This window comes from Plectropomus leopardus, chromosome 2 (assembly GCF_008729295.1).
Source record: "Plectropomus leopardus isolate mb chromosome 2, YSFRI_Pleo_2.0, whole genome shotgun sequence".
NCBI lineage: Eukaryota > Metazoa > Chordata > Actinopteri > Perciformes > Serranidae > Plectropomus > Plectropomus leopardus.
In genome coordinates, this window is record NC_056464.1 from 2,248,964 (window position 1) to 2,274,722 (window position 25,759).

The 25,759-nt window shown below is 38.9% G+C and overlaps 1 protein-coding gene across 1 annotated transcript in view; it reads left to right on the forward strand.

The window, feature by feature from the left end:
• The first annotated feature begins 12,017 nt into the window (after positions 1-12,017).
• Positions 12,018-25,759, forward strand: part of LOC121949536 (copine-9-like) — a 229,848-nt gene continuing 216,106 nt past the window's right edge. Inside the window, 1 exon segment of the mRNA XM_042495252.1 lies at positions 12,018-12,291. Within this exon segment, the coding sequence (XP_042351186.1) occupies positions 12,215-12,291 (77 nt within the window). The 5' untranslated portion in view covers positions 12,018-12,214.

Genomic DNA, 25,759 nt, shown 5'->3' on the forward strand with positions numbered 1-25,759 from the left:
AAGCTAAAGCTTCAACTGAAGCACACAAACTAGTTTGTGCAAAGTGGTATCCGAACATGTCTAAAGGTCAAAGCTGTTCGGAATGATCACACTCGAAGGCTGGGAGAATAGTTTGTCAAAGTTCATAGTCAGTTTGATTAGAAGGGATGATTACAGCAGCCTGCAGCTCTTTCAGAGGACGCATGGCATGTGAGGAAGATAGAATCTGATCGTATCCTTTAATAAGATAGCTTTACAAAATATGTTTTGATCATCAAACATCCACAGGGACTGAATGGCCCCGCTTAGCATACAATTTCGAAGAACTTAACCCAGAAAATTAAGTGACAAACATTTTCAAGCAATCGTTTCACAGTCTAATGTCTCCATATCCTCCACTTGAGTCCATATCGTCTTTCTTTTTCTTCTGCGTTCTTGCTTTTCTTCTTCAGTAGCACTGACAAGGTAGCACATGAGACACTGAGCATTGTGGTAGCAAATCTGTGAACCGAAGGCCTTTTCAATGTTCTTTTTCATCGGACTCCATTGAAGGAAGGTTAGTGATTCCTGCCAGTGCTGAGGTTTCTGCCCAGCTATTATCACACACAAGTCGTTCAAAAAGCATGTGCGTCTTCTTTCAGGTCACGCTCGGACAGACATGAATTCTGTGGAAGGATTTTATTTGAAACGAGCTTGTCGGTGTTGCCAAACGGTTTTGACGGCTGCTAAACCTCAGGACCATTTGTTGTGCCTTTTTTATCTTCAGTATCGCTGGATCGGATCTGTTCTTCTTCTGGTCCAGTTTCAGGTGTATTTCTGTTTCCTTAATGGTTTTAAGAGCTTCCGCTGTTTGCAGCTTGTTGTTAATGGAAGTTTGGACCGTAGAGCATTAGCAGCGTTAGCTTTGCAATAAAGCTTTTGGGGTTTCCCTGTTATCACTCACGTGGTTGCAAGATTATATGTCTTTTTGTTTTGGGTTTTTTTGTTGTTGTTGTACAGTAACATGAAGCTGTTGAGTCTTATAGAGACCCCTGATAATGGTGATGAGATGGATTTTAGTCATTCGCCCTGAGATGAATGAGAGTGTATTTCTGCCTTTGAGAAAGACTGTAGGCAAAGAGTATTTTATTGATCGAAGGAATAATTCTAGTAGGATTTTTGGAAATCTTTCTTTCTAATAGTGAGATGAGGAGATTGACACCAATTATATATGTCTCTGCATTAAATAATGAGCTGAAGGCAGGATGCATTTAGCCTTGATATGCATAAAGACTGGGGAGGAAATGGTTAGCTTAACTTTGTTAAAGTAAAAAAAAAATATGCATAACGAGACCTCAAAAGCTTAAATACCATGTTGTATCCATAGACTGTATAGCTAATGGACAAAGTTCGATATTTCGGCTTTCGCCTTCTTGGGTTTTTTGGAGCTAGAGGTGACCATATTTGGGCAAGAGAGTGGAGCAGTGGAGGATTGAGGGATGAATCTGACCAATGGTCTTTGATATGACTTAAATATTCATAATTTTGGCCTTACTAAAATGTAGACAGACATGTTATATGAAACAAATGTTGAAATTAGCAATATGACCAACATTATTTTTTTGTACCAAACATTTTCATTTCATCTGGTGGGGACATTTTAATGTGGGGGTCTATGGGCATTGACTCCGGATTGGAGACAGCCTCAAGTGGCCATCAGAGGAACTGCAGGTTTTGGCACTTCAGTGTTGGCTTCATTTTTTTAGCCTTGGAGGTTGCTGCTTGGATTTATCTTATGACAGAGGATTAGAGACATGTTAAAAAAAAAAAAAAAGTAGATTTGTAGAATAAAGTCATAATGTTATGAGAATAATGTCACCATTTTGAGGGGAAGAAAAACTAGTAAATTTACAAGAAAAAAAGTTACAATATTACAAGATGAAGCTTGTAATTTTGTGAGACATAAAGTCATGGATTAAGACCCGAAAATTGGCCAATATAGTATAAAAAGCTACAAAGTATAACTGAATGATCAGAAGTGATGGATGAATGGTTCATGTTCGGGACTTTTATGCTGAAAGCTTGGGTTCAGGTCTAGTTTCATGATGCTTAGAATGGCCTACTCTTTTGAATTATTATTTTAAGCAGTAGGAATGTGTACAGCTAGTGAATGGACACTGTTAAACAGGCCTGTTTACTTTGTATTTTGTCAGGAAGCCCAGGATGGACCTTTTCTCTATACATCCTTTTTCTTGTAAATGTACAAGTTTAATCTCATTATATTAAGACTTTATTCTTATAATATGATGACTTTTTCCTCATAATTATAACTTTATTCTCATAAAATAATTACTTAACTTTTGTTTTTTCTTTTACTTTGTTTGGATACTCTGTGGTGTTTCTAGTATAATACATTTTAGAGGTGTTGGTGTATTTTCTTTTAGACATTAGACATAGGAAAGCTTTTTCCCCATTTTAAAGTCTTTATGCAAAGCTAGGCTAACCGTTTCCTGACTCAGGCTCTGAACTTAACGCGCAGACCTGAAAGTGGTTTGGATTTTAACATCTCACTCTCAGAATGAATTAGAATGAGAGCATTTCCCAAAGTGTTTGACTGTTCTTTCTTGGTAGAATTTGGTGTTCTACTAGATTCAAAGCCAAAATTCTGCTTTCCTTGTTCCACAAAATCACATTTTGAGTTTACGTCTCTTTATGGTTGATGCATTCAGGAACACGTGAACATTTGGTTCATCTGGCTGCATGTATCAGATCTCTGCATGAGCTGTGGAAGAAGCGGTTTAATTTTGTACTCCTCTACAAACCGACAGCAGAACAATCTGTCCTGCATTATTTGAGACGAGTCGGTTTTTCAGGCATGCTCTCATCTCCCTGTCGGGTTTTAAAATGTCTTTTTAAGGTGTTTTTCCTGAGAATGAGTTCTAATTCAGTCGAGCTTTCATATTTTCTTTAGAATTTCAAAGGACACTTGCAAAAACATTGTCATCTTTCACCCTGATCTACTTCAAATCACTTTTCCACTCACTGGTTTTGCATGACATCCTCCAGGTTTGACTCAGTTGCAGCGTATGATGGTTTTATTTGTTTTACATATTATTTTTATTTGAGAATCTCTTATTAATGAAAATGCTGCATTGCACTCGTCCCGATGTTCTCTGTGTGAAGATATTTCTTTGTACAGTTGATGCATTTTTAAGTAATTCTACCTTTTGTTTTTTTGTTATGAATTGCTCTTAATTGTTGGCAGGCAACGGCTACGATAAAAGGTGAGCCGAGCGGCAGGTGGCGATTGTGAATAAACAACAAAACAAACATCTTCGTGACTTGAGTATTTCTGTCTTTTTCAAATGATTTGGCATCAGCAGATGATCTCAGTAGCTTCTTATGTATTTGTTATCCACAGTGAGATATATCAACTATTTACACCCTGTAGTCTCCTTCCATTAACGGCTAAGCCGATGTTAAGTGTTTTCTATACACAGATAGTACAAGTCAGATCTAATGTGATTACATAAAGCAGTTAAATAAGTGAATGCTTTCAAATTCCCACTTCATCAGAATCAAAGCAAATTTAATTGTTAGTCTGAACAAATTGTGCCTTTTTAACTTTTGCTGCGTTCATGTGATGTTGGAGGGTCATAGTTCCCGAATTGGGAAGTCATTCCTCCGACTTTGTTGTGTTCATGTGCTTTAAGGTCGTAAAGTGGGATCAACATGGAAGCTACAAAGAGGATAGGTTGCATTGTAATACTAACAGTGTTTAAACAAGAGACTGATAACTGTTTCCATTTTTTAAATATTTTTTTATATTGTATTTTTATATATTTTTATATTTTATGCAGGTCACTTAAAATAGACAGCAGTTAACATTAATACCATTTAGACTTGACATGTTATCAAAAATTGACATTTAATACATGAATTTACTTTTTCCCATCATGTTTATGCATTTATGATGTCAAGTTGGCAAAAATAACGTTAACATAACGTGTTATCAATATCAGTGTACATGCCCGTCATTCTTTATAGTTCAAAGTTTGCTTGCTTGCTGCAGCTTATAGATGCAGATACTAAAATGTGCAACTAAGAGTAAATGATAGCAACTAGGACCAAAATAACAAAATATATTGTTTTTTACCATCAGTTGTTGACACTGTTGACATGCTTTCCACCGTTTCTGCTGCCCTGAAAGGTCACGCAAATGTCACAACTCAGCAATTTCAGTATTACTGAAGTTTCTCAAGTTTCCACTTGTGACTTTGGAGGGCCGTTCTTGTGCTCGTAACTCGTAAATACGGTAAATATGCTAAAAAAAATATTTCCAAGGAGCATGTGAAGGGAGTGTTTGAGTTTGGAGGTCAGAGGTCACACACAGTGACACATGACATCTCAGCAGGTCAGATGTTTGCTGGGATCTGTCCTGAACCAAGTCAGCTTGTGATTATTAAGTCAACTCCATCTCCTCACAGCCTCAGAGTTATGAACACTGGAATGTTTCAGTGAATTATTAATTCATGAAATATTTATCTGATTAATCAACTGTTGATGGGCTTAAATTATTCTTGCTGTTCACTGAATAAACTGTTCAGATCTAATGGGCTCAGAAATACGGAAGCCCTTTTTTTTTTTTTTTTTACAAGCCGTTTTCTCGATTAACAAGATATTATCTCGTTATATACAAGATATTATATCTCGTTATCTCGAGAAAACGGAGTTTGTTTTCCTGAGATATTATCTTGTTATCTCGAGAAAACGAACTTTGTTTTCCCGAGATATTAAGTCGTTATCTCGAGAAAACGAACTTTGTTTTTTTTTTTTTAGTTCAGCGCGGACAAATGCGCAAGATAAGATGATTATTATAGGAGCACATCCCCCAAATTCATCAGTAATCATAACTAGATTATTATACTGTTGCTCCGGTGCTTTTTGGTACGTGCAGGGGCGAGAACCTGCACGCATTTGTCCGCGCTGAACATCGCACGGCACCTGCTGTCACATCTTCCACCCGCCACTTCTTCTTCTGACGTTCATTCAATAAAGTTTAAATAAACAAACCAAAAAACAAAGTTCGTTTTCTCGAGATAACGAGATAATATCTCAGGAAAACAAACTCCGTTTTCTCGAGATAACGAGATAATATCTTGTTATAACGAGATAATATCTCGTTATATCGAGAAAACGGCTTGTAAAAAAAAAAAAAAAAAACACGTCCGCTTAGGGCTTCCGTACAGAAATGTAGGAGGAGCATTTAACAAAGTAAAAAACTCAAAGTATGCATAGAAATACTACAACAATTTTATGCTAAGTTGTATGAATCAGATCAACCACAGGGAGTCACAGATAGGATGGAATCATTTCTAGGGAGACTAACCCTTCCAACCATCTCTGTCCCCAAAAGCGTGACTTAAATGCCCCCATCTCCAGGGAAGAGGCCTTATTAGCACTTAAAGGCCTACAGTCAGGCAAGACACCAGGGCGTGATGGCTTGAGCAGTGAATTTTATCGGGAATTTCAAGATGTGCTTGTGGACCCCTTCTTGGAAATGTTGGAACATTCTTTCATCACTGATAACCTTCCCAACTCACTAAGAGAAGCCAATATCACTTTAATTTTAAAAAAAGGAAAGTCCCCTGAGGACTGCTCAGGATACAGGCCTATTGCTCTTCTGAATCAGCACATTAAAATATTATCCAAAATTTTAGCACTACGTCTCAAGAAAGTTCTACCTTTTCTCATCGGAGAGGATCAGACGACTTTATCAAAGGTAGGAGTTCTAGTTACAAGGTTAGGAGGATTCTACATATTATCAATATTTGTCAGACACAGGAAATTGATAGCATGGTAATTTCATTGGATGCAGAAAAGGCATTTGACCGTGTTGGGTGGCCATACCTGTTTAATGTCTTACATAAATTTGATTTGGGAGATAATTTCATCAAATGGGTCAAACTACTATATAAAAGCCCCATGGCTGCAGTCATCACCAGTGGCTATAGATCTGACAATTTCCCACTTCATCGCTCAACACGTCAGGGCTGCCCTCTTAGCCCCGCCCTTTTTGCTCTTGCAATAGAGCCTCTTGCTGAGGCCATAAGGCAAGACCCTGAAATAATAGGCTTAAATGTGGGTGGGATTCAACATAAAATTTCTCTGTACGCAGATGACGTTTTACTGTATGCGCTGGAGCCTGGAACTTCTGTTTCACGTCTTGTTGATGTAATCACTATCTTTGGATGTTTTTCGGGTTACAAAATCAATTTCTCAAAATCTTTGGCTATGCCAATGGGAGGCCTTAGAGATAGAACTAACACACTACCGTCATTCCCGTTTAGATGGTCCATTACAGGTTTTGTCTATCTGGGCATTAACATTACACCTTTGTTTCACGAAATGTTTAAAGCTAATTTTAACCCCCTCTTAGACTCCATAAAGAAGGACCTGAACAGATGGTCTCTACTCCCCTTGTCACTGCTCGGTAGAGTCTCCATCATCAAAATGAATATTTTACCAAGATTGTTATACCCCCTACAAATGATCTCACTACTCTTGGCAGGCAAGGTACTGAAATTGCTCAATGGATGGTTGAGTGACTTCATTTGGAACAAGAGAAAGCCAAGGCTAAAAGTAACAAAACTACAACTCCCTTGTTCGAAGGGTGGTCTAGATCTCCCCAACATCAAATGGTATCAACGAGCATCCCATTTAAAATTTATAGCAGAATGGGTCAAGGAGGATCCTACCTCTGATTTGCTGAGTCTAGAAAAGTCACAGACCTCAGGCTCCCTGTCAGGCCTTTTGGCCTTCAAAGACTTAAAGACAGCCAGGAGCCATTGCAAAAACAACCCTATAATATCTAATACATTAAAAGCATGGTTTATTACGCAAAAGCTTCAAGGGAGGTCTGGACAAACATCTCCATTGGTCCCAATTCAGGGCAATCCTAACTTCCTACCAGGCATGATGGATGTTGGCTATAGCACTTGGGCAACTCAAGGGATAAAGAGGATGCATGATTTATTCAGGGAGCATCAATGCTATCATATGCACAACTTCAAGAAAAGTATAGTCTCCCCAAACACGATTTTTTTAAATACCTGCAGATTTGGGACTTCAAAACAGGGAAACTACTCTCAATACTGATGCTACTACATCTGCAGTTGAACAATTACTCCTCCTTGGCCCAGCTAAGAAATTCATTACTTGCTTTTACAATGTTCTAAGCCAGACTGATGTGATAAATGTACAAGATGTTATGCAGACATGGCAACACGAACTTAGTATAAATATTGATGGGGATAAATGGACTAAAATATGGTCTCAAACAAAGAAAATTTCTGTATGTAACCGTGCCAGATTGCTGCAATTCAAGACTATCCACCGTCTACAAATCTCTCCTAACAAAAGACATAAAATGAATTCTCAACTCTCACCTGCATGTTTAAAATGTAAAATCTCAGTGGGTACCTATACTCATTGTATTTGGTCTTGTCCTAAAATTCAAGCATATTGGACAGATGTTTTGCAGGATTTGGAAAACATATTTGGCGTTGTGTTACGCATGGACCCTCTTTCTTTAATCCTGGGTTACCCCAGTCAAGATACTATTGTGGATGCCAACTCTACCAGACTGTACAACATTCTTACATATGCAGCAAGGAAGAACATCTTTTTTGCGACAAACCCCCCACCAAATCAAACTGGCATAAGATAATTATAGAATGTTTTCCCCTTGAGTATCTGACCTGTCTGCTTCACTCATCAGAAGGACAGTTTATGGACATTTGGACTCCATACCTTCACTTTTCCAATTCCACAGTGGCTTCAGTGCTTTCAAGTGTTGTCCTTGGCTAGCCTTTGTACTTTACCTCAGTACCTGTACAACACTGTACCTACAACCTGGTCATTTGAAACTTCTAGAACTGTGATCTGGGGTGTATTTTTTCTTTTACTTTATTTATTTATTTATTATTATTATTTATTTATTTATTTTTTTTAATTTTGCAAAATATGTATGTGCACTGGCTGTCTAGACCAATGTTGTACTGTGCATTGTTTTCGATGTTGTTTTTGTATTGTTATGTTAATATAAAAAGCTCAATAAACATATTTGAGAAAAAAAAAAAAAAAAAAAAACAGCCTAACTTCAAGTGAATGCTACGTTTAATGATAACCGGTTGTTTGAATACAGACTGTAGACTGTATATACAATCTATGATACAGACATGGTAAGACATCCATAGATGGTAAAAATGATGAATTATGATTTAAAAATGAAGGACAGCAAAAACATCCATTACTACAGCCAGCACGAAGCCTGTGTTGTGTCAGGGACTCCAAGAATTACATGCACATGCATGCAGTGGAATCCCATGGGTCTGATGTGCTTTCTTTTTATGTCTGGAGAAATACCTCTTTATTCGGAAAATGGCGCATTTTACGTCTTTATGACTTGATGTTTTAAATTATGACTATTTAAAAATTTGTTCTGAAAAGTTAATGTGTTTTTTTTTTTTTTTTTTTAAATTCAGTGATTTCAGGACATCTCTTTCCAAATGTTAAGCAAATGTTAAGTCTTTCTGAGCCAGTGTGCATTAAGTGACGGTGTAATTCCACTTTCAGCTACTGTGTAAATTTCGCATTAGAGCGCAGCGCACTTCCTGGGGGCTGGTACTGAGCAGAGCCCTTCAAGTGTTTATTGTAGTGCACTAGTGCTAAGCAGTGTTGCCAACTTGGCGACTTTGTTACTATATCTAACGACTTTTCAGACCCCCTTGACGACTTAATAAGACAAAAGCGACCAGCGACAAATCTAGTGACTTTTTCTGGTCATTTTGGGAATGATTGTGTTGACAAATGTCTGCAAAAAGCATCTAACATATCCCATTCTGCGGTTCCACGTTACAACTGCGCTCACAAGAGCTGAGCACAGTAAGGGCAGCTGCCGTCTCCTTGTCACCACTCACACAGCACTCATGCAGCATGTCTGACCAGCAGCGCTGCAGTCCCAACCTGCAGTGGACTCCGTGACCACTCTGAGCGAGAGCTGTCTGCCCTGCAAATGAATCACGCGTGTGCAGCTTACGACTAATCACAGATGATGATTTTGTACAGTTACAGCAGAGACGTTATGTTTTTGTTAAAATATTCACTCTTTCTTAATTTCATACCTAAAATCCCTCACACAGTTCTTTCTGTTTCAGTCAATCTCACTCACACACTCAGTCAGTTTCTTGTCCCTCTTCTCCTCTAGCCAAATATAAGCTACAAGACCACATTTTTCTTTCGCTCTGTTTTTATCAGGTCACTAGAAAAGAAAAGAAAAAAGCTAACATTATAGTTATATGGCAACAACAACAACTTTGTAAATACATAAATAGTTAGTTTGTAAACTACCTGGTCAGCCTTTTATGTTAGTCTTGCCTCTCTCAGAATTTCATATTATGCAAATTAGTTGATTATGTCATCTAGCTACTTCTAGCGACTTTCTGGAGAGCCAATAGCTACTTTCCTTACAGAGGAGTTGGCAACACTGGTGCTACTAAAAGGTGACGTGGACGCACTGCAGACCACTGATTGGTCAGAGAGAAACGTCACTGCATCATCAATGCGCAGCACGCACTGAATACCCTGAACAGTGCAAAGAGCTAAGCTACTGTAGCGGCCGCAGTTTTGTATCATTCTTTTTCCCCCCAAAGTGGCAACCAGAAGGATCACACTGTAGTCGCTCAAGGAGGTGTGGACATTCCTCACCTTGCTGGCCAACAAGTGTTTCCAGCGAGTGCCAGTGTGTGTATGCATAGTTCAAATAACTATTACTATTATTATTACTAGTCACCTGAACTCCTCATCATCCGACAGAAGGGACAGAGTAGAATCTTTTTCACAGTAACCCTATTACTGACCGAGCACTGCCGTACACTTTATGAATGTTACGTGAAAAAACAATAGGTGTCTAAACTGTATGAATCTACAGCCAAATTATATTTTATGGCATAAATAAAATAAAATATTGCTTGACATATCTGTCTGCTCTACTGACCTAAGAGTCATATGGTGTTGAAACAGAAAATTCAGTATCGGCAGTGAAGTCTGTTGGAAACTCGACTGATACATGAGTCAGGCTGATAATCAGCTAAGTGCTTGCATGTCTCCTCTTGACTGACTATCCTTCCTGTCTCTTGACTGCACTTCCTTTCCCTTGGAGCCTCTCCACCCAAATTCCCTCTCTTGTCTAGATACCTTTAAAATACACCTTTCTTGGATGTGAGAAAGGGAATTTGATTCCACAACCTCTGGAACTCCAAGCAAGTGCCCCAAATAAGTCTCAAACCACCAACCCCAGGTACACCAACCACCTGATTTACCCAATGAGCCAAATCTCCTGACACGTCGCATGTTTTTGACGGTCCCTTTAGCTCTGGGCTTTGGACAGCAGCCTTTCCAAAGTCACTTGTCCCAAAAAAGTCTTGAACCTCCACCTCAGGTACACCAACCACATGATTTACCCACGAAGCAAAACCTCCTGATGCTCACATGTTTTTTTTTTTGATGCTACGCAGTGCAGGCACCCTAATAATAATAATAATAATTCCTTCAGTTTCAAGAGGTTCGGTGCTCGGGCCCTAATGATAATAAAAAGAAGAATTCCTTTAGTTTCAAGAGGGTCCTCGCACCGTGCGGTGCTCGGGCCCTGATTAAAGCACTACTCATAATCATTAAATGGACTGAAGGACAAAAATGCTGGGAGAACACATCTTGGAATCTTTGAACTATATATACATAGCTGTATATAAGATGGTGTACTTTCCTTTTTTTTTCTCTTTCTCGCTGCACTTTCTGGTTGTGGTGGTGTGGTGTGTAAATATGCCTGTAATGTAAAAATGTATTAAATACATATGTAATTAAAAAAAGAAAAAAAATGCAGTCCATTTCAATTTTGGGTGACATACTAAAGCATAACGTTTTATTCTGACATTTTTTGATTAATTTTTGACGACACAATATACTATGATGTTATTTATTATTTTTGGTCGACACAATATACTGTAGAGTTTTAATGCATCTTTGGATGACATACTATACTATGACGTTTTCTGTTGTTGTTGGTTTTTTAAAATTAATTCTGGACAACATGCTATATTTTAATGTTTTTTAAGGTTTTTTGGAGAAGATACTACATTGTGACGGTTTCATGATTTTTGCAAAACATACAAACTATGATGTTGTTTATGTATTTTCTATGACACACTATACTATGATGTTTTTTTCGTGGTTTTTGGATGACATGCTGGACTATGATGTTATTTTTTTCATGCATTATTCGATCACATACTAGAATGTCATTGTTAATGGTTTTTGGACCATGTAGTATACTATGACGTTTTTAAAGATTTTTGTTTGACGTACTGTACAATGACATTTTTATGTATTTTTTAAACATCATATTTTACAAACTTTTTTAATGAATTTTTTTTATGTTTGGAGGACTTAATATTTTGTTTTTTGATTTTTTGATGACATAGTTTTGGGGTGTTTTTTGCACATTTGGATGACTTTTTTTTTTAGGAATTTTTAAGGAAATATTTCACAATTTTGTTTTTATGATTTAATAATAACATACTATACTCTAGTGTTTTTTTATGATGTTTTAGACAATATTCTATAATATGACTTTTTTTTAATGAGCTTTGGATGACGCATTATACTGTGACGTTTTCCGTGATTCTTACTAGGACATACTATAGAATGACATTTTTTGCATCTTTGCATCCAAAGAGGTGAGGTCCTTTTTAAAGCCTGTTCATGCTGCCCCTCACTCAAGCCCCCCACCCTCACCCCTTGTGGCACTAATCATTCTCCATCCTCGGGCCACAAGTTGCGACCAGAAACAGCAGAAAAACTTGTGGAGGTCTCTCTGCCTCCACCTGCCGATGGATGGAGAAAACAAGGAGGAGGAGAGGATCTGTTGGATCCGCGTCTCTCTCTCTCTCTCTCTCTCTCTCTCTCTCTCTCGCCATGAATGAAAGCCTCATCCTCAGGTATGCCTCCTAACCCTCAACTGCGCTCCAGCGACCGTCATCAGCAACAACTCGTTCACCCGGAGCCGGCCGGTCTTCTCTCCTTGTCTCATTCCCGGGCGGATGCAACCAAACACATCTCAGCCTCTGGAAAACTAGCGCTGTGATACAAGTGACAACTTTAAGCATTGACAAGAAGTGATTAAAAAACAGCCCGAGCCATGGCGACAATAGGGGATTTCGACCCACTCAACTCCACCGTACCTGCGACAAAGATTGAGATCACCGTCTCCTGCAGGTAAGAGCCGCAGAGGCTGAGATATTCTTGTGCGTAGTTTCCAGCCATTTTCCGTCGTGTGAGACTTTTCCTCGCGCTCCTAATCTGTATTGTGTGTCTTTAACGCGTACGGAGCAACTCTTTATTCCTAAAGAGGAATTTGTATGTTCTGTGGGTGTAGAAGTGCGGGGGGGCTTGGGGTGGCAGTAACCAACAGTAGCAGGATTTATTCTGAGTACCTTGGAGAGCTCCGGAGAGCTCAACTCTGAGAGATCACATGAGCGCCTGGATATTAAATGTGCCAACTGACAATGAGGAGAAGACACAGAGAGGGAGCGCGGATTGTGCTTTGAACAATGGTTATTTTAATAACGCCTGAAGAGGGGGAGAAAATAATGGAGAGTAATGATTTAACATGACTGTAAATCATTTTATGTGCAGGATCTAATATTAACACATGGAGACTGTGCTCCAGCAGCGCGCGCGCACACACAAACAAACACACACACACACACACACACACACACACACACACACACACACACACACACACACACACACACAGACTGTAAGGCTAAGTGGTAAAAGCAGTTATACCAACGATAGTTTTTTCAACCCCTTAAAACCTGGGCAAATTGTCCTTGTTTCTTTCAAAAGCATGGGGAGAAAGCAACAATCAACCTTACAAGAAATGGCCTAAGAGTAAGCAAGAATTCAGAAAAACTTTAAAAGTAATCTTAAAATACTTTTAAAAAATCGTAAAAACAAACAAACAAACAAACAAACAAAGAGCTAAAAATAATCTAATATCTAATTTTAGGAATTATAAATATAGTTTTATATTTAATAATGTTTTGGTCACTTGCACAATTGTTTTTTTCGTTTTGTGGGGCATTTCTTGCCAACTTGCCAACCAATTGTCTCAGGTTTCAGAGGTTTAATGCTTGTGAAAAATGTGTCTGAATGCGTACAAGAGGTGTATGTTGATTCAGGTGTTAAAGGGTTATATTGTGTTTTATTACAAAACAAAAACATAAAATATGGCACGATAGGAATAGCTTATTTTTTATTATCAGAAAAACTATAAACCAGTAGAAATATAAATATGCAGGTTTAATAAAACTATTGCAAATGAGGCAACGCTTTCTTGAATTACTTGAATTACAAAACAATGTGTTTAATTATCTAATTACACACATTACACACATACACTTACTATATCAAACATCAGCTAAAGCACACATTGTGGCCAAATACCAAACAAAAAAAAAAAAAATCCAATGACAACAACAACAAAAAAAAAAAAACAAACAAAGAAAAATAGCAACAATAAAGATAAACCAAAAAGTCATAAAGGACAACTTAGACACAAGACACCTTGTGCATAAATCTACAATGCAAATTTTAATGAAGGGAATTCTGTCATTTTTTAACTTTGAGCTCATATGTTAACCATGTTGCAAATAGTAGAAAAGGTTATAAAAACAGGAAATGGCCTTAAAAATGCTGAAATGTCATATTTTTTATTAAACTTTTCAGTGACATCATTTTAAAAATGAAATAATTACAATTATAGATATAGTTTTCTGGACATATTTCTTAGTTTTCTTAGTGGATCATTTTCTCATAATCCTCATTTCAGTTTTAAAACAACATTTTTGGGTCATTTTCATGTCACTTTTAACTAATTTACCAGCAGTTTGGCCATTGCCTTTCTTCCCCATGTTTTCAAGCGAAATCAAACCAATGTGCTCAGTTTTCAAAGGGTCAGTTAACTTGTGAAAGGTGTTTGAACACAGCATGAGGAAACTGATGTTGATCCAGGTTTCAAATGTTTCAATAAATGGAACAGACCACTAGATATTTGTTACTAAGAATATTTTGTTCTTCAAGGGCTACAAATTATTGACCAGATATTATCATAGTGACCCAGAGTCAAGGCTTAAAACTAAAGGTGACGGTGATTTTGCCATCAGGGCCCCTCGGCTTTAGAACGACCTGTCTGAGGAGATAAGGCTGCAGAATCAATGACTTCTTCTAGATCACTTCCCAAAACCCATCTTTATAAAATGCATCCTGCACCTTGCATTATTTTTCCTCTTGTTTTTTTTTTTTTTTTTTAATTTAATATCATTATTGTTATTGAAATCGTAATTAAGTAATGATCAACTCATGGTTAGCAGGTAGTTGCTTTTAGTAAATGTTCGTCAATAAATCATTTACAAATGAGCATCACAACATGACTGTACTTGGGGGACACAAGTCAGGTAAGTAATGGTGACCTTGTGTAACAATTCATGTTCCATCCCAAAAGCTGTTTTTTAAAATGCATTTATTATTTATTTATTTATTGGCTGAGCAAATACATGGTCCTGAAATAGGGTGTATGTCAGAGGAATCTAGTTTTTTTTTAAAAAAATAATCAATTAATATGTATGTGAAATCTCAGTGTATTGACATTTCTGAACTGATGATCTACAAAGTGCAAACTATTCACGTCATAGAGAGACGATAATATACTAATGTTGGGCAGCAGGAATTGATGATACATCCTACATTAATTCATGCATTTATTCATCATGATTTCATGCAATAGACAAGCCGTACTTAAGTATATAATCTTCCCCTTATAATAAAGTATAACTGTAAAGGAGAATAAATATATTTTGAACTGTGGTCAAAGTGGCTGTGTGCATCATGGACAGGTGTTAAAATGCGATGGAGATACAGCAGAGGAAATAAAGAGAGAAGTGAAGGTGTGCTGGGAGCTGCTGGTGGACAGCAGGCTGTACTGTGTGAGAGTCAGACGCTGGGCACCGGCTCATTCCCTCATCAAAACACCAAAGGCTGATGTTTGATTTTTGCACAGAGACACCTGTTATGACTCTTAATTAAAGGCTACTCAGCGGAGAAACACTTGGTAAAATCAATAACAATGTGTTACAAGTGTTTTCCTCTCCGGAAGGATAGAATATCGGGCGGCTGTGGCTCAGAGGTAGATTGGGTTGTCCTCTAATCAGATGGTCAGCAGTTTGATCCCCGGCTCCTCCAGGCAACATGTCGAAGTATCCTTGGGCTAGAGACTGAAGCCTTAATTGCTCCCTATGCTGTGTCATCGGAGTGTGCATGCGTATGAATGGTTACTAGCCCCAGCCACCACTGTGTAAATGTGTGTGTGAATAATAGGTGAATGTGACATGTCCTGTAAAAGCGCTTTGAATGGTCAAAAAGACTAGAAAAGCATTATACAAGTACAGTCCATTTACCATTTACCATATAATTGGTATTGAAAAGTGTGAGCCAAAGCTTTTTGAGCTTCTGAGCAGCATGTGATGAGCTCACACCCCACTACTGTTACAAACCAGCATATTTAAAAAGTTTATGTCAGATCACCAGTTTAACGATATAATCAGGGTTCCCTCACATTTTCATGGACAAAATTTCGAAACCTTTCCATGACTTTACAAGAACCCATTCCAAACTTTTTGAAGATCCATGTACACAAGAATCATTCTCAAAATGTTATCATATGATATCACATTTTTTTTAAAACCTCAAAGGAAAGACTCAGTTTTTTAGTGGAGGCATTCTCGTCTAAACGCGGCCCTAATGACCTCTTACAATTTAAATATGAACAGAACTGTATGGTATGTGTGTGTGTGTGTGTGTGTGTGTGTGTGTACAAAAGAAAAGCCAGAGTGTAGAGAGGACAACAAAATGAAAGGAGAAGAAAAGACAAAGACAAGAAGTGTGAAGAAGCAGCAGGGCTATAAAAGGAGAATGAGTATGGAACTGTCAGCTGGACAGGGACATGACTGGAGTTAATATACTGCTTTAAGTTTAAATATAAATAGAGTGTTAGTGGTGCTGCTGCACGGGGCCCCAGGAAGTAAACCTGGCAGTACACCTGGCACAATGATAGGCAGATGAGAAATGAATGTTCAGTGTGTCACTTCAGTCCTCAGTTTTGTCTATATGCTAAAAGAACCTGAGGCTGCTGATTGCAACAAGGTGCTCCTGGTCCTCAGTGTCCCTGGGCCCCAGCAGTCCAGAGGGGTTAGAGAGGGGCTGCTTTACTTCTCTGACACTGACAGAATGAGGTTGGCTCAGTGGGCCCCAGAAGGATCCACACTGCAGATCAAGTGGACATCAGCTGCAAATACAGCAGAGAGAGAGAGCAAGAGAGAGAGAGAGAGCGAGAGAGAGAGAGAGAGAGAGAGAGAGAGAGAAAGAGAGAGAGAAAGAGAGAGAGAGAGAGAGAGAGAGAGAGAGCTGGGTTTTTGAGGACTGATTCCATCTTTTTTATCAGACGAATATATCGCAGAAACCTTTAGCTGTGGAGCTGAAACTGTGATAATAATAATAATATTGACCCCAGCAGGCCTGTCTCAGTGTCATTACACATGTCAATGATAGCTGCCTCCCATTCAGGTGGGTCAGCCCCTGCTGCTGTGCACGATGGCTCACTGACATACATAATGTCAAGGGCATATGTTTCTCTTCAACATTTTGGGGGACACATAGTAAGCTTTGGGTGAGGGGTCCTCCCCAAAGAAAGTTTGGGCATCAAACACTTGATTTCCTGCATTCTAGTAAATTATGCCTTTGTGCCTTTTCTGTATCAATTCATGATGAAAATGTCATGCTATTTCTTGCGTCAATCAGCTTTCCATTTTTTTGGTAGATTGCAACCACTGCTTTTGAGGTTGGATATAGGCTTGGGGGGGTTTCAGGTTAATACAGTACACAAGGGTATTTAGATATCACAAAGGATATGTTTTTCATTACTGTCATAAATACAGGTGCATCTCTCTTTAACTCATTGTATGTAGTGCACTGTATGCACCACGTCTCCAGTCTCTACTGGTGGAACAGCTGCTGAGCTAAAAGGCACAGCGACACCTAGTGGTGGAGGGAGAAGTTACAGGACTGTAAACAGCCGGCGGCCAGCAGGCAGAGAAAGCATCGGGGCTTAATTTGAACCGGATCCTGCCGGAACATGTTACAGGACCTCCCATTTTCCCCCATTGTAGAAACCTGACTGAAGGTACAAGACAGAGTTACCAGAGAAAGTATGCGCTGCAAACTGTTAACAGCTGTTTCTTTGCACCTCATCCAGTGGATTTTGGGTATATATATATATATATATATATATATATATATTTATATGTGTGTGTGTGTGTGTGTGTATGTATATATGTATATGTATGTATGTGTGTGTGTGTATATATATATGTTTTTTGCTTCCCAAAAATTATTAATTGACAAAGTTTGCACTTGATGATAGTTTTTAAACTTTTAAACTTGATTGAATGATAAATTTAAGATTGCTCAACGTGAGTTGGTGAGGACGTCCTAACACAATAGCTTGGTGACCTTGCATCTCTGTTTCCAAAATGTTAAAAAATCGAGATTTGGATTGAGAAGTGGAGCCAAACTTAAAATAGTGGGAAAAACAAGCACTTTTAGTGAACATACATTGACGATACACATTTGTCCATTTAAGACATGTATGTGTATATATATATATATATATATATCTATATCTATATCTATCTATCTATCTATCTATCTATCTATATATATATATATATATATATATATATATATATATATATATTCCACTATATATACTCCACTAACAGTGGCTAGCACTGTTGCCTCTCAGCAAGAGGGTCCCTGGTTCGAATCCCGGTTGGAACAGGGTTCGGTCCGGGCGGGGGCCCTTCTATGCGGAGTTTGCATGTTCTCCGTGTCTGCGTGGGTTCTCTCCGGGGTCTCCGGCTTCCTCCCACAGTCCAGAGACATGCTGACTGACTCCAGGATGCTGTTACTGTGATGTTAACAAATGCACATGGTGAGTCCTTATGTTTACACAACAGCATGGACTGACATGATGGTTGGGATTAGGCAACAAAGTCATGGATGGTTAAGTTAAGGCAAAATAGGCACATAGTAAGGTGTAGAAAACACAAACACACACACACACACACACATGCACACACACACACACACACACACACACACACACACACACACACACACACACACACACACGGGAAGCAAACTCCGGACTCCCACACGAAATTCAGTTGTTTGTATGACTCATCCTCCTCCCACCCGCTCTATGAGCGCACTCACACTCCTTAGCGTTATTACCTGATGCTGTTCTTTAGCGTTTCAAGTGCATGCGACCGGTTTTGTCCAACCGTGTTGTGAAGTGACGCCACCCGTGCATGTTGCATGTGGACATGGAAGGTGGCTTTTAGCGCCATGCTTGTATGCCTAAAGCACTGACAGAGTGGCACTTTTTTATGAGTTTGGAGTGAGAACGGGTTGGACACACAATGTGAATTTCACATGGGGAGGACGGTCACACTGATGTAAAGAAAATCTTAGGCCCATCTAAATAAAACTGTGATTGCTTCCATCCATTCATGCAGTTTGGCTTTCCCCCCTCATCTCAATCCTGACCACACGACGTAACTGGTCCTCCTGTCTCAGGGGACCAATGGGACTGTTGATCAGGTTAGCCTCAGCTCCACAGTCCTATTTAACAACATTTGGAATACTTCTTCATCCTGAAAAGCAATCTTGCTGTGAATTAGTCATATAGAGTTGTGTGTTGACGCTGATTGGAGCTGACATGCATCATCAGCTGAATCTGCGACATGAAAAAAAACATCTCGGATGACAGAAACAGCGTTGAAGGTGGATTGTAACTGTATTGTTGAGCTGCTGCGTTGTGGTGATCTTGTTATTCCTTCTCATCTTAACAACTGCTGCCTCCGTCATCATCACCATCCTCCCAAATCAGCTTCTTTCATCATCCTCTGTCTGAGAGGATGTGCCTGATGTGTTTTGACAGACACTTGACATTTGGATGATTTAAAAAATTTGTTTTATGTACCCACGCTGTCTCATGATTGCACGAGCATTGGTGTATTGTCAGGGGAGGTCATCTGGAGGTGAATGTGTGACTTCATTTCTAAAAGGCTCTCTTGCTCTGTGACTCCGCTGCACTTTTTAGATCTCTAAGTAAGTCAACTTGTTTTGTAATATGAGGAGGATTTGGCCCGAAGGCAAAATAAATCAGTCTGTCTCTATGCACCCCGGTCCATCTATTTTCTCCCGTCTCTTTTTTCCATTAAGGATTTCATCCTGGTGTTGTAGCCCAGAGCCACTGTAGGTGGTAATGAGGTGGATTGCTTTCCTCATTCAGGTTAAGATGCTAGACTCACAGGGCACTGTTCAAGTGGATAAAACACAAGTGGAAAAGGGAAATGAGTGTCAGGGGAGAGCTGGGAAGGTTCGTGTCCCTGCACAGAATGAGTTAATGTCAGGACAGTCAGCTGCAGTTGACCACTCAGACCTGTGCTAAGTGTTTTCTACGAGATGCTGTTTTATGCCACACTGGGACAAGAAAAGAAGAGGAGGCTGTTCTTGCTCCTCACAATTCGAAAACAAAATGGTACATAGATGGAAAGTCTTCACTGATGCTCAGCAATATTCCAATGAATATTTATTTAGCCTATTTATTTATTTATTCATTTTAATATTTATTTTAACACTTTGAAGCCGGAGTTGATGTGAGTTTTCTTGTGATGCATTTGGACACCTTTTACAAGCTATTTAACCCTTTAAAACCTGAGCAAATTTTGTTTCTTTCAAAAACAATATTTCAAAAACAAAAAAGGGAAAAAGGCAAAGACCAAGACCAACTTGGGATGAAATGTCTCATAAATTGCAAGACCCTTTTTTTATTATTATTATTTTTTTAAAGCAAATAACCAATAACCAATAACCAAACAACAAACAACCTGAACCTAGTTTTTAGAAAACTCTTTTATTATTATGATTACAGATTTAAATTTAAGTCTCAGGAAAAAAATGTACACACACACACACACACACATACACACAGACACACACACACACACACCTTTTCCCCCTGTTTTTGAAGGAAATCAAGCCAGTTTAAAAAGGTTAAATACTAGATTTACAGTTTTCAGTTTTTAAATGACAGAATATACTGAAAGGACATAAAAGGCAAGACAGAAAATACAACATTGAGTGAAACAAAAACACAACCAAATAAAAAGGCTGCCAGAAAGATTACATAAATAATCTATGGAAGGGCCATATATTCATATTTTTTCCCTTCTGTTTTCCTGAGATAACAGGATCATTTTCCATGTCAAGATAAAAAATTAAATGTGATAGGCCTAAGATTTCTGTCACACGCGACATGTCATGTCGTGCTAACTGATTGATGCCCTTGACACTATTGTAGATAAGCCTTTGTTTATGCTTTCATGCTTTTTATTCAAAAATATTTTTCAAACGAATAAATGAATAAATGTAACAATACAAATGTTAATGTTAAAACAGGTGTCTGTTGAGCGAACTTAATGGCTCAGGACCTCACGATGCATGTCAGTCTGCTCCTCTACCTCAATTTGTCAAAACTGGACACAAATAGCACCCCCCTCCCCCATGTGATGTGGTGGCTGATATTTTCCTGCTCCTTTGACATGATTACACTGTATGATGTTTCAAATAAATTCTTTCAGTGAATACCCTACTATTCAATATTGTTTTGTTATCACACGATCTCACATTAATTTAGATCCCCAGCTCCTCCAGTCTGCATCTCAAAGTATCCTTAGGCAAGATACTGAACACTGAATTCCTTCCAATGGCTGTACCGTTAGTGTTTGAATGTGTTTGAGTGTTTGAAACTGCGTAGCAGGTGGCACCTTGTACAGTAGCCTTGCCCACCAATGAATAAATGAATCTGACAAGTTGTGAAAATCGAGTTTTAAGATGTCAAACTAAACAAGTGCTAGTCCATTTTTTTTAAAAGATCATTTTTTGTGCTTTTCTTGCCTTTATTATAGTACAGACAGATAGTGACAGGACAGGGGGAGGGAGAATGGGGATGACATGCAGCAAAGGGCCGCAAGCCAGAATCAAATGGATATTGCTGCCTGCCACAGTGTCTTCAAAATATCAAACTCAAAATATCATAGTTGCCTTCATAGAACATTAACAACTCTTCTCCTTCATTCAATATTCAAAATTCAATATTCAATTCTCATGTCCTTTGTCTTCTCTGTCCACACATGGATTTTGGCATTCCTTTTGAGACAGCCTTTCTTTTTCGTAGTTGTGTCTCCCCAGTCTTTCTGTTGTAGCAGAAGCATCTCCTCTTGATCAATACCTAACATTAACTTTTTTAATGCTCATGAAGCAGTGCTCCAGCACTTTAATTCTGTGCCATTCAATCAATCTTTAAACCCAACTCTGTCCTCTAATAATTAAGTTTATTTACTACTGATTGTTTTCTCTAATTATATTGTGAGGGGAAACATAATTGCTGCCTGGACTATGTTTAAAGGCAAGGTTTCTGATTTAGTGAGGGAGACGCTACATTTTTGCACCTTATAAAAGTTGTGTGGAGGAAGTCGAGGTGAATGAATTGCCAAACCAGAGAAACCAAAAGCACTTAAGGCTAAGATGAGACTGTGGTCCTGGTTACATATTAACAAGGTAATAACAGGCTTCATGTCACTATGGACTTTACCTTTTTTTAAATCAAACCGTAATCTTTACATTGCCAAGTGCTGCCAGTGCCTACGCATAACCGTAAAAAAAGTTTAATAATGCTTTTAGTCATTAAAAGCTGAAAATCAACACACTGGCACTCCCAACTTGTTAAATACCAACAACAATGTCAAACAGGGGAAAACAATTACATTTAGGACTTAATCTCTGGATGGGATCACTGTAACAATCTCCAGAAAGACTAAATCCTACAAAACTAACAATTTATTGATGAGTATAAAACTCTTTTTTCAAAGCAGGAAATGTGTGTGGGCTGGATCCAAACGGACCTATTGTTCGGTTTGGATGTGGACTGGGGTCTGGACTTTGCAGACATCTGCAGTACAGCTTTACACAAAAACTACTTTTATGGAAAGTAAATGTTAAAAAAATAACAGAGGGCTCAAGCTGTTTTTTTCTTGTGTTCTAGTTGTGGGCAACCAGACTGCAACCATAGTGATGTCAAGTCAATTTTATTCATAAAGCCTATTATCACAAATCAAAATTTGCCTCAGAGAGCTTCACAGCATACAACATCACTCTGTCCTTAGACCCTCACAGTGACAAAGGAAAATGTCCCCACAAAAACCCCTATAATGGGGAAAAAATGGTAGAAACCTCAGGAAGAGCGACTGAGGAGGGATCCCTCTTCCAGGATGGATAGAAGTGAAATAGATATTGTAAAGAACAGTAGATGAAATGAAAATGATATATAGGAAAGGGAAAAAGAGAGAAGAGAAGGAGAGGGAGGAAGAGAGAGGGAGAGTGATGCACAGCAACAATACTGGTAACAATAACATATAACAATTGTAACAGCATCAGCACAGCTTTCCAGGAGTAGCCATGATCTGGGAAAACTATGAAACAAGGGAGCAGAAATGCTCTGGAGAAGAAGCCAAATTAGTGTTACGCAGTAATAGGGCATGAGTGTTTGCAGATGAAGAGAAAGAGAAGGAGAACGGAGCTCAGTGTATCATATAAAGCTCCTGGCAGACTAACACCTTTGTCAGCCTAACTAGGGGCTGGTCCAGCACTAACTATAAGCTTTATCAAAGAGGGAGGTCTTAGAGGTCTACTCTGAAATGTGAGCCTGAGGCTAGTTGTATACAATGTTCTGAAGAGGTGGATGTGTGGATTTACAGTTGTAAGCCTTTATTAGATCAGTTACAGGCAGCTGTTCTGCCTATCAGCCTCCATCGGAACTCAGTGATGAAACACAGGATGTGACAAGGTCTTTTCTCTACACTTAACAGGCTTGTCATCATGTCCAAAGCTGTCAGAGCGTGTCAAATAGATCTGTAATGACAGAAACTGATTAGGCTGTGTAAATACACAAATCTGATTTGATCGCTCATCAATGCCAATGCAGAGGCTCCACCTTAAAGAGCAGGTTAGAGAAATGACTCAGGTTTGGCTACAGGATAAGCCTGCTGTATATGTGTGTGTAAACAGCTCTGTCAGATGATGTGTCAGTGTGTATATGGGTTAGACAGGCAGTCAGATAATGTGGAAAGAAGCAGTGTTTTTCTTCTGTCTTATATAAGTGGCAGCCAGCCTGCCTGCCACCCAAATGCCGCTCCTCTAGATCCTATTAGACAAGCTGAGCGTGGCGGCCACCCTGCAGTCTGCACTGATTACCACTGCTGCACCACTGTTTCAATGAGACAGGAGGAAACAAATGACCTCCCCTTTAGTGCAGGCAAGGCACCTATTAAACCCATTACCCCCCACCATCCAACCCTGAGTTCTGGGCTGCCAGAAATATGAATGACAAGGCAAAAATTATTTTCTTAACCCTTTGAAACCTGGATCAGCATCACTTTTCTTGTGCTGCTTTCAGACACCTTTCACAACCTTTGAACTCTGAGTAAATTAGTTTGATTTAAAATCAAATTTGCAAATTGCAAGATTGAGTAGATTTTGAATTTTGAATTTTTTTTTATTATAATTAATTATTTAATAAAGTGTTACAGAATTATTACTTACTTTTTAGGGCCTTTTTCTTGTTTGTCATGGTTTTTTAGTTTTCTTCCTTATTTTGAGGTAATATTTTTGTAACTTTTTTCTAATTTCTCTTGAGTTGCTCATTGCCTTCTTCCCTTCTTTTAAACAAGTCAAGCCAATTTCTTCAGGTTTCAACAAAACGGGTGTGATGAATACATGTATCTTCATGTCTGTGTGAGATTTCAGACTAAATACACTAATGCACATTTGAAAAATATGAGCTAAGATATTGCCCCCAAATTAGCTAGAAATTAGTATTTGAGAAAATTACCTAAAAATTTGTAAAAAAAAAAAAAAAAAAAAAAAAGAAGCAAAGATAAAACAAACAAACAAAAAAACAAAGAAATAACTTTACAAAGGCACTTAAAAAGTCATAAAAACAACACACAACACAATACATTATATTAATATAATCCAATTAGTATAATTGTAAATATTTTTCCCTATTTTTAAAAAAAATTTCTAAATTGACTCTTTTTTTTTGCAATTTGTGGGACATTTTTGTGCAAGTTTCTTTATCTGCTTATCTGGGGCTGGACCATGTAACAGGCTAAGAAAGGTACTCCAGATGTCCCTTTACCCAGGAATGCTTTCCAGCACCTCCTAGGGAATCCAGAGGCATTACCAGGCCAGATAAGATATGTAACCCCTCCAGCATGTTCTGGGTATGCCCCGGGGCAAACTACCATGTGGACATGCCCAATCACCTCTGACAGGAGGCACCCAGGAGGCATTCAGATCAGATGCCAGAACTACTGCACCTGGCCCCTTTCAATGTGAAGGAGCAACGGCTCTACTCTGAACTCCCTCTGGATGTCTGAGCTCCTCACCCTATCTCTAAGGTGGAGACGACACACCCTACGGAGGAAGCTCTCTCAGCTGCTTGTATCCGCAATCTCATTCTTTAGGACACTATCTAAACCTCATGACTGTAGGTGAGGGTCAAAATGTGGATGGCCTGGTAAATCGAGAGCTTTGCCTTCCGGCTCTGCTCTCTCTTCAGTACAGCAGTGAAGCATGAGCTGGTGTCACTGCTGACTGCGCCAAACCACCTCACGCTCCGTTTTACCCTCACTCATGAACAATGCCCCGAGATAGTTGAGCTCCTTCGCTTGGTGTAGCAACTTTCTCCCAACACAGAGGGAGCAATTCACTCATACTTGCATTTAGCAGTAGTTGTTTGCAGTGTCCCCAAGGATGTACAGAAAACTGTCACAGGATTTTGATACTAAAATAAATGAATACAGAAAAAAAAAGATTCTAGGGCAATGTCAGAAGCTGTGAGGAGCAACTTTTCTATGATATCTAAGTGGATTTAGGCTGTTTATTTGTGAGAGATAAACTCCAAGAAGGAATTTGATTTTTTAGCTGTGTGTCACAGCCACTGCTGCAGCTCTAACTGCTGACCGCAATGATGCAGCCCGTTCTCATTCCAGACTTGTAGAAGAACATGTCTTTGTTAATGCTTCTGGCGTGAGTGTGCAGTGCCAACAGGCTCCTTCCGCAAGCGCATGAAACGCCATCTGGCATCAGCTGAAAACGCATCTGGAAAGAACCGCTGCCAGACAGCACCTGCAGAGTCCACATGATATGTGCTTGGGCGAAGTCACTTGAGAACTCAGCCAGACAGAACCTATTGTTTGTTCATGTAAAGCAGCAATAAAGCATCATCAAATGCTGCCATTAACAAGGTACCCATGACGGGTCCAATAAACCCTGGACTTTCATGCAGGAGTGCAGTGTTTGTGTTTGCCCGTCTGAATGTAGTGGGTTTTTTTTTTGTTTTTTTTTCCTTTACTTCACCATGTGCCACCTTCAACTAATCTTAATCAAGATGCTGTGCCAGCATGTGCATTTCTTGACATCCCAGTGTTGGTAA